At 52.4% G+C, this 15,739-nt stretch overlaps 1 protein-coding gene across 2 annotated transcripts in view; it reads left to right on the plus strand.

Annotated features, from left to right (window-relative positions):
• The window catches only part of SYN3 (synapsin III), a 453,479-nt gene that overhangs the window by 431,265 nt on the left and 6,475 nt on the right, over window positions 1-15,739 (plus strand). For both annotated transcript variants that reach the window (XM_059402159.1, XM_059402161.1), the window contains exons 10-13: window positions 1,939-2,041; window positions 6,453-6,587; window positions 7,448-7,535; window positions 12,313-12,601. In XM_059402159.1, coding sequence (XP_059258142.1) covers window positions 1,939-2,041; window positions 6,453-6,587; window positions 7,448-7,535; window positions 12,313-12,601 — 615 coding nt within the window. The remainder of the gene's footprint in view (window positions 1-1,938; window positions 2,042-6,452; window positions 6,588-7,447; window positions 7,536-12,312; window positions 12,602-15,739) is intronic.

Below are 15,739 nucleotides of genomic sequence, written 5' to 3' on the forward strand. Positions count from 1 at the left end.
TAAAGCCCCTTCCTTGGCCCAGGGAAGGGGGGGTCTGTGCCCCATGGGGTGTAACTGGTAGGTATTCTGGGAATTCATCATTGGAAAACAGCCTCTTAGAAACCAGTTTTCTCTGGGTCTTGGTCCAGACTTCCATCTTTCATGGAGAAGAAACCTGATTTAGGAAGGTGTCTCAGGGCACCAGTCTCCTTAAACTGAAGGTGCCTCACCTGTCAGCCACTACAGCCAAATATGGGGACCCTGGTCAGAGAGCCCGGGGGCTCTTAGAGTTCTGAGGACCAAAGGTCATCCTCAATGGTGGCTGCCAAAGGAATCCAATGAGAAGCTTTAAAAGCATGGAGAGAGTGTTCTAACATAGGGCAGGGCCCCCAGAGCTAAATGTTTACTCTGCGTGTGTTTGCTTAACTCTCCTGGTGATGCTGATGCACAATGAGAATAATACCTAGGCCTTCCCATTTCTCAGATAAGGAAACTGAGGCTTCAAGAAGAAGACGCTTACCCAAAATTATTGAGGAAATGACTAGCAAGCCTTCAGGTCACTGGTCTGCCCTGCTGAGAGAGAACAGGCTGCATTGTGTGCCGACTGGGAGGAAGGGTGTCTTGCTTGGATTGTGGAATCAGACAGAATCTAGGTTTGGAAGCCAGCATGTGACTGACTAAGCTCTCTGAGCCTCATTGTCCCCTCAGAAAGATGGGTTCAACCTTCCTGACAGAGTTGTGGTGGGGGTTAGAGAATGGTCAGCCCGCACAGACAGCCTGCCTGGTACCTATCAGGAGGTGAAAAGGTGTGAGTTTTCATCCTTCCTTTTCTTTCTGTAGTCTCACATGCTCCTTGCTACAGCTGAATGAAAGAACTGAGCAAAGAGCCCGGAGATCTGTGTAATCCTGGCTCTATGACCATCCTGCTGTGTGACCTGGCCAAGCTGCTCTGCCTCTCTGCCTCTCCGGCCCTCAATCGGACTTGGCCATAAGGATGAGAGAGTTGGTTCTAAGAACCCTCCGGCCATGATCTCTCCTCATTCCAGGCTGTATGGCTCAGAGACACAAATAGATCTCAGAGCAGGCGTGCCCCATGTGACCCTGGAGAGTGAGGAAAAAAGCAAGAATATTGACACAAAGTCCCCTGTGACTTCCAAATCCAGCCACCACAAGGGAAGCCAAGTGTAGGCCCGGGAAGACTTCTCCAGATACAACCGTCCCCTTGTTGCAGGGTCAGAGTCCAGCATTGAGATCTTTCCCTGCAAAACAAACTGACCTTGCAGCCCTCGAGTGGCTGGAAAGGGAACAAAAGCACTGGGTCCAGAGGGCCAGGCCCCGGCCGGGAGAGCAGCCTGCCAGGCTCCCCTGCCTGCCCGCCCCAGGCTCAGGGCAGAATGCACCCTTTGTCCCCTGCCGGCTCTCATGGAGCACGGTCTCTGGGGCTCAGAGGGCGGCCTGGGAGGGATTTCTGAGCCCTTCAAGCAGCTTTCCCAAGGGAAAAAGATTGAGGGAGTGGCCGGGTGTCCAAGATGTCTCCGGGTGGGGACAAGCTCCCCACTACTACCGAGCCAGCCGGGTCCGGAGGGGACAGGGGCTGGGTCTTGAGACCTCTGCCACCTCTCATTCCTTCTCCCCCTCATCTTTCCTCTTTCTCTCTTGCTTCCTGGCTCCCTTTCTAGTCCCTCTCCTTTCTCTCTCTCTCTCTCTATCATCTGCGTCTCTGCTTTGTTTGTACGCCCTTCTGTCCCTCCCGCTGCCTCTCCCTTTCCCTTCTGTCTGTCTTGCTGCATCTCTGTCTCTTGTTATTTTACCTGTCCGTCTCTGAACGCATGCGCCCGTCTCTCCCTGTCCTGTGGCCTGTTTATCCATGCGTCCGTGTCTCTCTCTCTGTCTCTCTCCCTCTGCTCCCCCTTCCTGCTCCCTCCCCCGATGTTCACTGTCTGTCTATCCGTCCTGCAGGTACAGGCTGTGGGTGGACAGCTGCTCAGAAATGTTTGGCGGCCTGGACATCTGCGCCGTCAAGGCCGTCCACAGCAAGGATGGCAGAGATTACATCATTGAGGTGAGGACAGGCGTGCCGGAGGGACAAAATCCACGTGCGGTCTCCAGCGTGGTCGGCTCTGTCCTTAGCCCTGGGGGTCTGGGCACATGCGGCCGACTCGCAGAGGCTTCTCACCCACCGGCCTCACACATCTCCCCATCCCCAATCTCTGCCGCATCTCAAGCCTCTGAGCTCGACACGACGTTTGACGACCCCTGGGCCTAAGGGGAGGGGGAGCGCAACAGGCCACGAGGCAGCAAGACTGTGGGCCATTGGGCCTCTGAAATCTCCCGCGTCCAAGTTTGTAAACAGGGCACGTTTCCCTACCCACGCAGAAATTCCGTCCTCTGTACCTTCGGCACACTGGTGCTTAGGGGCTCCCCAGGGCTAGGCATGGGTGTGGCTCTGGGGACAGAGCTGTGACCCAGACAGGCATGGGGTGTGCGGGCTGGTGAGGAAGGAGGATGACGAACAAGTCATGGAGGGCACTGAGCACAGGGGACAGAGCACTGCCGGGGTGTGAATGGAAGGAATGATGAAGGGAAAGAGAGAATCTCTCCACACCGCTCCTGCAGCCCATGCCGCGCCCAGGCCCACTGCCGCCCGCCGTCCTCCAGGAGGGTCACCTACCCGTGTGCCTCTAAGCCCACACTCTCCTTCCCCTGCTGACTTCCTGTCTGTGCTTCCCCCAGACCATCTCACAGTCCCCCTGTCTCCTCTAGGACTCCCCATGTCCTTTCCGGGTCCTACAGTCTCCCCTCCCCCCACAGCTCCCCTCTGTGCTTTTCCTAATCCCACCATCCCCCTCTCTCCTCCAGGACTGCCCCCCATCCTTCCCTGTCCCACCGTCCCCCTCTGCACCCCAACCTCTCTCCCCTGCTCTACCCCCCCAGCACACACACACACACACACACTCACACACACACACACTGCTTTTCCCTGAAAATGCCCCTCTGGCCTCAGAGTTCTCCCCTCTCTCCCCAGCTGCACATCTCCAAGGCCACACCCCCATGACCCCTTGCAGGGGTCCCCTTCCATGGCCTTCTCAAACCGCAGGGGATGGGTGGTGCTGACACAAGGCCAGGACACGTGAGGGAGAGCCCTGCGGCCTCCCCCCGGCCCCACCCCGGCTTGTGGGCGGCTAATGGCAAGCACATGGCTGGGCGACCACAGGAGCCAGCCCGTCCTGCAGGCCCGCGTGCCTGCACGGCTCCCTGGGACCCACAGCACGGCAGAGCCAGGTGATTCCATGGGCAGGAGCCCTGATGCTTTCTGCCAGCCACACCAGGAAGGGATCGGCACCCTCCCCGGGCAAGGGCCACCCTTGGATGGACACGGTCCCCCTGCCCTCCCCAGAGAGGCCAGAAAACTCCCAGGATGAGCTGTCCTGTATTTGCAGGTTCTGTCCTGCTCTGGAAAACAGCTCTCCTCTCGAGTCTGGGAACCACTTTGCCTCTGGCAGCCACCATAGCTGAAACCACCACCCCCCTCAGGAACCCCGTCTCAGAGGTGGTATCAGAGGGGCCAGGAGCACTACTTGCACACATGCTTGCTTCTGAGCCAAAGCCAGGCTGCCTCCTGGAAGCACGAGTTCCCGCCCTCCTGAGCAAGCCCTGGGGGTTTTGGACCGGGTTGGACCAAGGGCACTCTGCCTAAGGCGTTCCATCTCCTGAGACCCCTCGCGGCCCTCCTGCGTCAGCATCTCCTCACAGGGACCAGCAGACTCGAGCTCAGCTGTGGCACACACGGAGTTATCCGTCCTTCGCTACTGAGCCCCTGCACAGGGCACCAGGCCCCCAGCCGGGTGATGGGAATCCAGCAGTGGCCATGGCGGCAGGGACGCCTCCATCTAGAGCTTCCATCCAGAGAGGGGACAACAGTCATGGAGGAAGGGCTCCTTGACTCCCCTTCCCCTCCCGCCCATGAGTTTAGCATTCTCTCTGCCCTGAGAGCTCCTGCCTATTTGAGTTTTCTCAACATTTGTTCTGAGGAAACAAAAGACTGTACTCGTGGGCCCAGACGCCCTGCCTCCAGACATTCAGAGGGTCAGGGATGAAAGACCTCTTACATTTTTTTTTTTTTTAAGCAAAATTAGTGGGTTTGGACTTTAAAAAACAAGTAAACAACTTCTCAAAATGTTCCAGGGGGAAAAAAAGATGACTTTTCAAATTGTTTTTTCTCTCAGAAACATTGCAGAGTTGTTCCCCTTGCTTTTGGGTTTACAGTGGGGTTAAGATGTAAAGAGATGGGGAGCTCGCTACCAGGAAGATAAAAGGTATTTTTTCCCAGTCAGGTAAAAAAGACAGAAGAGATCCAAAAATATTGTTTTCTTCAGCCACCTCTGTGGTGAGAACATAAAAATTGTATGACATGTTTTGTGAAAATCCTCACAGTAGAATTCTCAGGGGAAACACCCTTGACCTTGTCCTCCATGGCCTGTCCAGGGAACGATGTTGCTCACTGGAAAAATGTTTCCTTGGGGAGACCAGAGTATCCACTTCCTTTGGCCTTGTCCACCATGGGGATTCCAAAATGCTCTGACCTCAGGTTTGTTGTGATGGCTGTTTTCTACTGCAGGAAGTGTAGGAAACAGAAACCAGAACAGAAAAAGATGGGTAGGGTCAGGGGGAGGAAGGACAGGCCTTGTGTCCATCCAGACAGATTCCACAGTTATAACTCAGTTCAGCCCACATAGACCAAGAGGCTCTCCATGTGCTGGGCACTGAGAGGACTCAGGACTCAGGCCCAACCCTCAAGGAGCTCAACTGAGGACAGTTCGAGGACTGTGCTAGAATCCACATTCACATCCTTGAACTGGCTTCTCAGCCTCCTGACCACATGGCTGCTTTAGACACACAGGCCCCTAAATGCCCCCCAAACCCCCCAGTTTACTTGAGGAAACATGGGCCCCCAGGGGAAATGACCTGCTCAAGATCACACAGCAAGTCTAGAGCAGAATACTGGCTTGGATTCCAGGTTCCCATTCCTGGTTTTCACCACAGAGGGCTGTTTCAGTGCTCAGGGAGAAACAGAAGGACCCTGGCTTGCTAGTCATGTGTCCTGGAACTTACTACTTGTTTGACGCTCAGTTTCCTCATCATGATGATGAAGATGGTAACAGTACCTGCCTCCAGGAGCTATTCTGAGATTGGTCCGAGATCATCCACACTCAGTCTTCGAACAGTGCCTGGCACGTAATGAGTGCTCAATAAAACACAGCACACACTGGTATCCTGATCACTATGAGCAGGACTTAGCGCAGGGACCTTCCATCTCTCCGGTCGTAGGAACTATTGAGGACCTGTCTGTTAGTCCTGACCCAGGGCCCATCCCTGCCCTCAGGGACTCATAGTCCTGTTGGAGAGACACAGGTAAGCAGGAGATGTCAGCACCATGTGTTAGCTCTCCAAAGAGGAGTATAGGTGAGCAGCTGGTTAGAAGTCGCCCAGATAGAGAAGAAGGGCTTAGCTTCATGTTCCGGGAAGGATGAAAAGGAATTCAGTGAAGAGCGACCAGAGAGAATGGGCATAGATAAAGACCTGGTGGGAAGAGAGAACCTGGTGAGTCCAGAGCTTGGGAAAAGGGGAAACAAGGCTGTGCATTTGATGGCCGTGGGGTGGGGGAACAGGCCCGGATTCCCACAGTGGAGGAGGGAAGAGAATGCCTGCCAGGGCCTCACTGCCCTTCCAGACCGTCCACAGATGCCCGTGCCTGGGAAGAGCACCCGTGGTTGGCCTTGTGTGACTTTGGCCAAGTTGCTTCCCATCCCTAGGCCTCAGTTTCCCCATCTGCAAAAAGAGCGGATGAGCAAATGTAATATGTCAGGACCCCTTCCAACATAAGCACTTCGTCTCCTCGAGAAGCAGGCCATTCCCTGTGGAATGTGTTTCTCTCCAGGCACATGGTCTGCCAGAGCCCCTGAGAACAGGCCTTTCCTCATCCCTCTTCTCTCCGAACACAGGGTCAGCTCTGGCCCAGGTCACTTTTGGTCATAAGTGAGCCCCCACCTTCACTGCTTCCAGCTTTGTGGAAAGCCTTGACCTTGGGCCAAAGTTTAGAAGGTGGGCCCGCAGCCTGGGCAGGAGCCAAGGTGGGAAAGGAGGGGGCAGAGACTGACTCCCCCAAAGAAAAGAGCAGAAAAGGTCAGCAAAGGCTTCCTGGCCCTTGGTCACATTTCTGTAGCCCAACAAATGTAGGCTGAATTGAACTAAATCCCGAGAGCTGATTCCACGGAACTGCGGGATCTGGGTGTCTCCGTGGGAACCATTCCCTGCTGGAGGCGCTGGGTGAGGTGTTTGCCGGGAGAACATCACCATCTAGTGGTCGCTTCTGTCCCGAGCCCTGAGCCAGCCCTCCAGGGACACGCACTGCCCTCCGGGCTGCCCGGCTACTCTGGCATGGGGTTCCCTCAGGCCTCCTTTCTCTCCCACAGGTGATGGACAGCTCAATGCCCTTGATTGGGGAGCACGTGGAAGAGGACAGACAGCTGATGGCTGACCTCGTCATCTCCAAAATGAGCCAGCTCCTGATGCCGGGTGGCACAGTGCCCTCGCCCCTGAGGCCTTGGGTAAGGTTCTCAGGAGCACAGGAGACTTTGTACCTGTGAGAAATACTGGGCTATCTGGGACTGGGGAGTCCCTGGATCCAAAGGAGATAGTTCTAGAATGGAACCAGCCTGGGGAGAAAGGAGTGGGGTGTGGATGGAGGCTGGGCATGCGAGCTCGCACCCCAGCACCCGCAGGGAAGTTTCAGAGGCTCTGAGACCTTCCTCCTTCCACCGTCACAGGTAGAGAAATCTTGCCTTGACAGCACCTGCAGGCAGAGATTATTAATGTAAGAAGTCGGTTGTCCCTTCTGTGCCCTCCATTCGGGGCCTGAGCAGGGAGCGGCGGGTGCGTGTGGGCGTGTGTTGTTGTGTGCATGCACGCGTGGGTCTGTGTACACACATGCCCTTTGTGTGTTCCCAAGACAACAGTCAATAGAGATTACTGTGTCTTCTGTCTCCATCCCCCAACCTCAAAAGCTCCCACACAGCTCCCTTCCATGGTCCTCACCAGATCGTTCTCCAAAGAATCTGCTAGCTCTCCGCTTTCTGGAAAAGCAAGTCTCAAAACCTGCTACCCCCTTGCCCCCCACAAAAACAGATCTATGGTGATAGCTGTCGGAATGGTGGTTATACTTGAGGGGGTTGCTGGCTGGGAAGGTGTGGGGGGCAGCCTTCTCCACCGGAATGTTCTGTCCGGATCCCGGTGGTGGCCACACAGATGTATGCACACATAAAGGGTCATGATGGTGCACTCGTAAGAATCGTGTGCCTTACGGAAGTTTTACCTCAGTGATAACAGGATCTTTGTAAGCCCTGCCCTCCCACCCAGGAAGCAGAGGGCTGTGGCAATCGCAGCAGGCTTCTTTCTTCTCCTGCTCTAGGCTCCGCAGTCCAAACCAGCAAAATCCCCCGGGCCGGCCCACATGGGACCTCTGCTTGGACAGCCCCAGCCACGGCCACCTACACAAGGTAAGAGCCACAACAAGTCACCAAGGGAGATTATACAAGGATGTTGAAACGCCCTCAGGGGTCCATGTGTGATGGTCTCCAGAAGGCACTCTGGAAAAATCCATCTTAGTACTGTGTCCACAGAATATGGGCACTCCCTCTGCGTGCGGGACAAATGAGCCTGTGATGTCTGTCACCCCCTTCAATTCCGACAGGAAGGACGGGGAGACAGGGGAATTTGCTGAGTACCTCAGCTGTGCTAGGCCCCCAGTGAGGGACTTTCTCATCTATCCACCCCCCCACTTTTTTTTTTCTCCTTTGTCTCCCAAGCACTCCCCAGTGAAAACATCAGTAGCCTCTTTATCCCAGAGGTGAACGTGGAGGCTCTGCCCAAAGAAGCACAGTGAGAAAATGCAGGTTTATACGTCTGGCTTTTCAGATCTTTGAGGAAGTGTCCGTTTCTTACCCACTGGTGGTGCCTGATTGTAGATTTACGAGCCAAGCAGCCAGAGTGGGAGAGAAAGAAACACGGAACATTATATATGACTTTGTTGATGGAAATTCTTCCTCAAAAACTCTGCCAGCATTACTGTGTAAATGCCACCACTTAGTAGAGAACGATCCGCTAGTGATGACAGGATGTAGCTGAGGCAATAAATAACTTTCTCACGGAATGTCACCGCCTGGGTGTTCCCCTGCACAGGCCTGGGGGGACACCCATGCCCCTCCGCCTCCCTCACAGACAGAAACTTCCAGGCGCACTCACTGCTCCAGGGCCAGCTTAGAACCTATCAGAAAGAAAAAGCTTTACTCTCACATTGTGGCCTTTCCAGTCGCTTTGATTAAAGTAACATACTCATTGCTTCTTGGAAAAAATCAGCCTTGGACATTAAATAGCTTCGCCTCCCACAGGTCTCAGATAAAGTGCCCCGTCCATGTTTCCTGTGTCTGTGTCTCTTCTCAGAAAAGCAGAAAGTAATTAAGAAAAGGGAAATTGCATAACTTCTATCACTATGCACTTGGATGTCGGGATTCTTCTTGAGGCACATAGATGTGGTTTTGAATCCTCCTCCGCATCTCAGTACCCTTAAGCCTTAGGAAAGTCACGTCTTTTCTCTGAGCCTTGGTCTCCCCAGCGGTATAACCGCTGCCCTGGGGGGTTATGGGGAGTTGTCCACGGGCAGTGCAGCCGAAGCAGCTAGCAAGGTGCCCGGGGGGGGGGGGGTGGTAAGGCCCAGCAGGTGTTAGGTTAGTTTACTAGGAATAACTAGCTATCTAACTCTCATGGTTAAACACTTACTATCAACAATGTGTGTCTTATTAACAATTAAACTATCCATGTTGTTCTTAATGATCATTACTGTTAACCACCCTTAGAAGGAAAGCAGCCCCACTACCCTCCTGCCTAGCGGTAATTCCATCGTTATAAATGTTCAAAAATAATTTATTCATCCCCCTGCCAGGCTCCTGGCTGTGCCTCCGCCCTGCCCTCTTCTTCCCCGCTCTGCCCCAGGACTTACTTTTTAAAACACATTTGAACAGAGCACTTTTAAAACAGAGGGCTACTGTATTCTGGTTTCCTCTCCCGCCCAGAGTACAGACATGCTTGATAAAGAGATATTATTTTAAGGGACATGGGGCTAAACACACTTTTAGTGAGTTGAAAAACAATCAATTGAAAACCAATTAAGATAATTAAAGCAAATGCTTATTGAATTAACATTCAGATTAAAAATAACAAGGCTAATTAAAAAACAATGCGTTCACTGAGTTCCCAAAATAACAGGATCACATTATTAACTTGTTTGTTTGAACTCATCGTAAAAAGTGAAGTTTTCTTTTAAAGAACCTCATAATTTTTTAGCACCAATCCTGAGCTTGGGCAAATACTTTCTATATATAAGTTAACAGGTTTTTGTATGTGCTGAAATTAAAAATACTAACTTGTTTGCTTTGCCAAGATGCTGAAAGAAATGAGTGTCTCTTGAGGAAGCCCAGGTGTCTAAGTGGGATTCGACAAATAGTTAATAAATAAATGAATGAATGAGGATTCAGGTTTTTCCAAGATATTATTGGCCCTAGGATGGGGGTGAGGACAGGACAACTTGAGATAAAAGTAGAAAACAGAGGTTTCCTTTGACCAGAAGTGGGTTTAAAACACACGAGTGTAAGCCAGCATTTAGAAATCAGAAACTCTGGCACGAATCTCTGGATTTCAGGTTCTCTGGATAGAGCAGAAGCTCTGGAAGCCAGGGGCCTGGGTTCCTCCTCAGCCAGTGTCCCCACTGTGGATCCCACGGGCTCCCTGGGACAGCAGGACTCCCCGTTTGCCTCGGGCCCCTGCTCCTCCCTGTTGTCACCTTCACGGCCACGGCCACGTCTGTAGTGTCGATCCTTATCTCCTTTAGCTTGCATCTTCCGACCTAGGTTTGTATCTCAAGGGGAAAATGTTTTTAAAAATTTAAAGTAGCAGTCTGCTCGGGCTGCCCTGAGGTTTTTGGATACTTGCCTGCTTCATTTATTGAGCTGTTTGGGTTTGAGATTTCTGGGCCCTCCGAGCTCCTGGGACAGATGGTGACAAAGGCGAGTGCACAGCAAATCAAGGCCATGTGCCGCCAGTTGCTTCCTCTTTGCTGCCGTCCAGTCCAGTGTCGGAGGTCCTGCCGGGGCTCCCAAGAACGACCGTGGGCGGGGGTGGGGCAGGGGTTGGGGCTGTGGAGTGGCTGCTCTGAGGGCCTCATTTTATAGACGAGGGCCCAGAAATCCAGAGAAAAGGGACTTACTCATGGCCCCATAGCAAGTTAAAACCACAATGGAGTTACGCCCCCAGGTTCCTGGTGCCACGAGTGTGGTGCAGCAGCCACCAGACATGCAGGGCGTGCCATCTGCAAAGGTGCGGGCTGGGATGACATGGCCTGGGTTGTGGGGAGTGGGGGCGTGGGGAGGGGGGCAGCTCTTCCTGCACCTGGCTCAGAGGGTCCACCCCTGGAGGATAGCACCTTTTCTTCATTTGCACAAAGATGTGAGGACTGAGGGCAGCCCTGCATGGCATATTGTGGGGTTTGGGGTTTTTTTGTTATTGTTGTTTTTAAGGAAAAAATGGAAACGGGGCTTTTGGGTCAAAGAGAGCTAAGCTTGAATCTTGGCTCTCTGAATAGAAGTGACAGCTTGAGCAAGTCACAGTATATCTGGGGCTCAGCCTCTTTGAAAAATGGGGACCATGCCTGCTGCCCGGCTACCCAGCCCTAGGTTCAGGGTATACTGTGTTCAGTAAGACCTGGGGAGGGCAGATGAGCGGAAGACGCATTATGAAAGGGCCCCAGAGACAGGCGCCAATCCCTTTGAACTCCCAGTGTCCTCACCTGTCTGAAGTTATCTCAACAAAGCCAGACGAGGACAAGCATGGTGCTGCCCACTCTCCCAGGAGCAGGGCATCGTCTGCTTGGGCAAGATGCAATTCACAGTCAGGATCCCCGATACTCTCAGGCTTCCAGAGTGAGGAGAGAGCACCTTGCGTGCCTGAGGCCTTGGAGTTCCACTTGAAGTCATTTCTGGGTGCCTAAAATGTCCCCAAGCTTACGATGCCCCTTTGCTTGTCCCTGAAGGCTCTGTGCAGCGAGAGGGAGAAGCCAAGACCGCATGAGCTTCCTGTGGCTACCCCTCCTGGCTGGGAGACCCTGGGCGCGCTCAGTGTGCATTTCCCCTTGAGAAGGATGGCGTCTTCCCTACCAGCCCCTCCCTAGAGCAAATGACATACATGTCTTTGAAAGTTCTTCGAAAAGCTTAAAGAGCTATTGGAAAGTACGGGATAATTCATTGTCTCAAAAACAATACATCTTCAGTGTGGAAAACATCAGTGAGCAATAGGAAGAGAATTAACCCCACCGCTTTCATAGTCATTGAGCCATGCCTCTTACTCAAAGCATGGAGAGCAGAAGGATCACCTGGGAGCTTGTCGGAGACACAGAACCCCAGAGCCTGCCAGTAGTGGTCTGCGTGGGCCTCCGTAACAAAATGCCAGAGATGGAGTGGCTTCAACAAAAGACAATTATCCTCTCTCCATTCTGGAGGCTGAAGTCCAAGGTCAAGGTGCCAACGGGGCTGAAAGTTCTCTCCATGGCTTGTGCACAGCACCTTCTTACTGTGTCTTCACATGGCCTTTCCACGTGTGGCCCTCTACCTGTGTGTGTGTCTCTCTCTCTTCTAAGGACGCCAGTCCTATTGGATTAGGGCCCCACCCTTATGACATCATTTAACAATAATTTGTTCCTTTAAAGCCCTATCTCCAAATACACTCACCTTGAGGGTGAGGACTTCAAAGTATGAATGGGGGGGGTGAGGCACAGTTCAGTCCACAACACTCTCCCTCCCGTACCTACTGTATCAGAATCTTCATTTTGACAAGATCCCCCAGTGATTCGTGTGCACATTATAATTAGAGACACACTGGTTCGAGGGGACAACTTTCCAGTCTTCATGTTTTATGGAGCTACATCCATACATGTGTGCTAAAATGGAATAAGTCTGTACCTGCTATTTTGTAAGCTGCCTTTTTGTTCTGCGGTATATATTCAGCACATATTATCAACAATGTTCTGTCATTTACTATGATTCTGCCACAATATATAATGGCCACAGTATATTCCATTATATAGCTGTATCTTAATGTTGATCAATTGTGCAATTGGGCATTTATATTGTTTTCAGCTTTTCACTGTTATAAAAAACTGTAATGGACATCCTTGAAGCAACAAGGTTTATCTTAAAAACTTGACCATCATCATCTTTCCCCCTGTAGGGGGCCCTCGCCAAACTCCGACCCAGGCGCCAGTGCGATCCGGAAGCCCCTCCCAGCAGCGGCTCTCCCCGCAAGGCCAGCAGCCCCTGAGCCCACAATCCGGATCTCCGCAGCAGAGATCACCAGGCTCTCCGCAGCTGTCCCGGGCATCCAGTGGCACGTCTCCAAACCAGGCCTCCAAGCCAGGCGCCCCCCTCACCTCCCAGGCCCGGCCCCCCGTTCAAGGCCGAAGCGTCTCCCAACAGGGTGAAGAGTCCAAGAAGCCAGCACCACCTCATCCTCATCTCAAGTAAGTGCTCTGGGATTGGGTAGGGTCAAGGGTGGAGCTGGGCTGGGGGCAGAGCTGGGCTGACTCAGGACCAGGACTCAAAGGCAGAGGGCCTCACCCAGATTTTAAATGGTCCGAAGCCTAGAAGATGGAACTTGGATGGCCGGCGGGGCTCAGGAGGTCAGAGTACAGCATAGCTCCCACTGCCGTCCTCCAGACACACACACACACACACACACACACCTACACACACACACACACACACCAGTTATCTCTTGCTGCATAACAAACCTCCCTGAAAGAGTAGCTTAAGAAAACAGCCACTTTCTGTATTCGTAGTTTTTTGGTTCAGCAGTCTATGCTGAGTTTGACTCAGCTGGGAGGTTCTTCTTGTCTCTCCTACAGAGTTGCCAGATAAAATACAGGATGCCCAGTTAGAGTTGCATTTCAGACAAGTGATGAATAATTTTGAGTATAATTATATCCTCAAAATTGAATGGGCTATACTTATACTTTAAAAAGTATGTTCTTCATCTGAAATTCAGATTTAACTGGGTATCCTGTGTTTTTATTTACTAAATCTAGCAACCCTACTCTCCTGGGATCATCCATATGGCTGCGGTTATCTGGCATCTTCACTGGGGCTGGATGGTCCAAGAGGGCTTTACACACACATCTGCTGTCAGCTGGACCTCTCTCTCTCTCTTTCATGGGCCACAACCTCCAGAAGGCTGAGTCCCCCCTCCTCACATGGTAGAATTCCATCCCCACAGAGCACAAGTAGAAGCTTCAAGGCCTCTTGAGGCCCAGCTTTGAAGGCACACAAGGTCATTTCATCCCACTACATGCTTTTGGTCAAAGCAACTCACATGGCCAAAGAGACCCTTGGTAGGAGGGCCTGCCAAGCCATGCTGGGAAAGGCTAGACCCCAGGCATGGGGGGAGCTGTCATGCCATGTTTGTAAACAACTCATCATGACACACATACGTGTCCCCTTTCCTCTCAAGCCTCTCCCTCAGTTTGAGGTCAGAGAGGTCCCAGATGTGTTTTTCTTGGGAAAGCCCCTCCCTTCCTTCAGTGCCAAGCACTGATGTCGATAAGCATAGCCTCACTCCCAGCAGCCCTTGCTTACTTACTACATGCCAAGTACTTCACCTAATTGGGGTTATTCGTCAATTCTCACAGCTTAATTGGGGTTATTCGTCAATTCTCACAGCTTAGTAGTTAGTAACTGTTATTATCCACATTTTACGTATGAGGAGGAGATGAATAACTTGCGAGAGTTCCCACTGTTGGTGAGCGGAGGAGCCAGGATTGAGCACAGGGCCAGTCCGCAGATCGGGCTAACCGTAATGTGTTTGATGAGTCATCCATTCACGTGGCCCAGAGATCTAAAAGATATCAACAATAGCAAAGGTACACAATGAAACATCTTCCTCCCACCTCATTCCCATCCAGAACCTTCTGCCCCCTGCTCCCCAGAGGTGACCGCTCTTCTTAGCTCCCTGTGCGCCCCTCCCATGTTTCCTCACACAAACACAAAAATACATGTTGGTTCCCAGCCCCACTTTTTCCAAATGGTAGTGCTTCCTATCCACCCCAGCATCCTTGCTTTTCACGTTTAACAATAAACCCTAAATTTCATCCATCAGTTCACTGAAAATGCTTCCTTTTCACAGCTGTGTCGTACGTATTCCTCTGTAGAGCTTCCACCCTTCCACTGCAAACAGAAATTTGATTTGCTCTTGCGGAGAAGGCTACAGGGAATAACCTTGCATATGCATTGCTTCTCATATATGCAGGATCAGCCGTACAGAAGATGCCAGCAAGGCTGTTGCTGGATCCAAGGAGAAAGGCATTCTGAACTTGATAGGTATTAGCAAGAGGTACCTTGGGAATTATGGCCCGTGGTTGAAAGCTCGGATTCCAGAGTCAGACCACCTAGTTTCGAATGCCAGCTCTCCCCCTGCAAAAGCTGTGTGACCTCAGAAACATGGCTCAACCCCTCTGTGCTTCGACTTCCTCACACGCACGATGGAGACAATAGTACTTACCCCACAGGGTTATTACGAAGATTAAAATGGGTTTACACACAGTTAGTGCTTAGAATGCGTCTGGCAATTAATAGATGTATCTAAGACAGCCTTTCTCTACTCAGCCCATCCCAGGACAGGCGGGGGCTTTGGAACTGGGGATAGTAAGCACCAACCCTATAGCAATCCAGCTAAAAACACTGAAACTCCTGATTTACTGCTTATTTGTTTCAGTTCAAGTCGGCCAGTATTTACCAGATCCCCAGTCTGCACCTAGTTCTGGACAAGGCCCTTGCGGGATAAGCAAGGGGTACAGGATGGTCCCCATTTAGGAGAGGATTGGGGTTTTATGGTGATGACAAGGCTGTGCGGAACTTTCTCGCACTTTGGCCTTTTTACAGCAGCTCTTCTGTGTGTCACCCCCACCAGAGGGTGGGCCTCCTGAGAGCAAGGCCCCAGTTACATCCATCTCCACGGCCCCATCAGCAAGACTTAGGCTGGCACCAAGGCTCAAACAGGGGCACCCTGAGAATCCCGAGGCGGGCGGAAATCAGTAGTAAAGGCTTCAGGGCAAAGGTGGGAACTGAAGGCCCGAGTGGGAGAGAAGCGGCCCGGGGTGAGCTCGACTGGCTCTCCTTACATCCATGTCCTTTTCATCGAAGGAGGCCCTGAGCTGCAGGTCACTTGGCGAGGCCGAGGGGGCAGATGGCAGAGCAGGGTCCAGGACACGGGCCTCCTGATTCCCCAACTAGTGTGAGGAAGGACAGGAGGAGCCACCACAGCCTGATGCCGATCCAGAAAACTCACAGTTGGCCACACGGGTCTGTGCACGGAGGTGCCGGCTGGGAACACCTGCCCTCTGAGCAGCCTGGCTTAGTGGGCAGAACGTCAGCCTTGGGCACTCCCCAGTTACCTGGTGTGAGCCCCGATTTCTGCACCAATCACCACTGCACGGGTGAAAGGCTGTGTGTCATGCATTTAGCATCACGTAAGCATTGGGATGCCTCGTTTCTGGTCATCGCATCCTTGTGATGACTGGGTTCACCTAGCCGGCTTCCAGGCAAGCCGCAGCGACTGGTGTCCCAGGCCCGGTCGCCCCCCAACCCCCCTCACCTTTCTGTTTCAG

Source organism: Mustela nigripes, chromosome 6, assembly GCF_022355385.1.
Source record: "Mustela nigripes isolate SB6536 chromosome 6, MUSNIG.SB6536, whole genome shotgun sequence".
NCBI lineage: Eukaryota > Metazoa > Chordata > Mammalia > Carnivora > Mustelidae > Mustela > Mustela nigripes.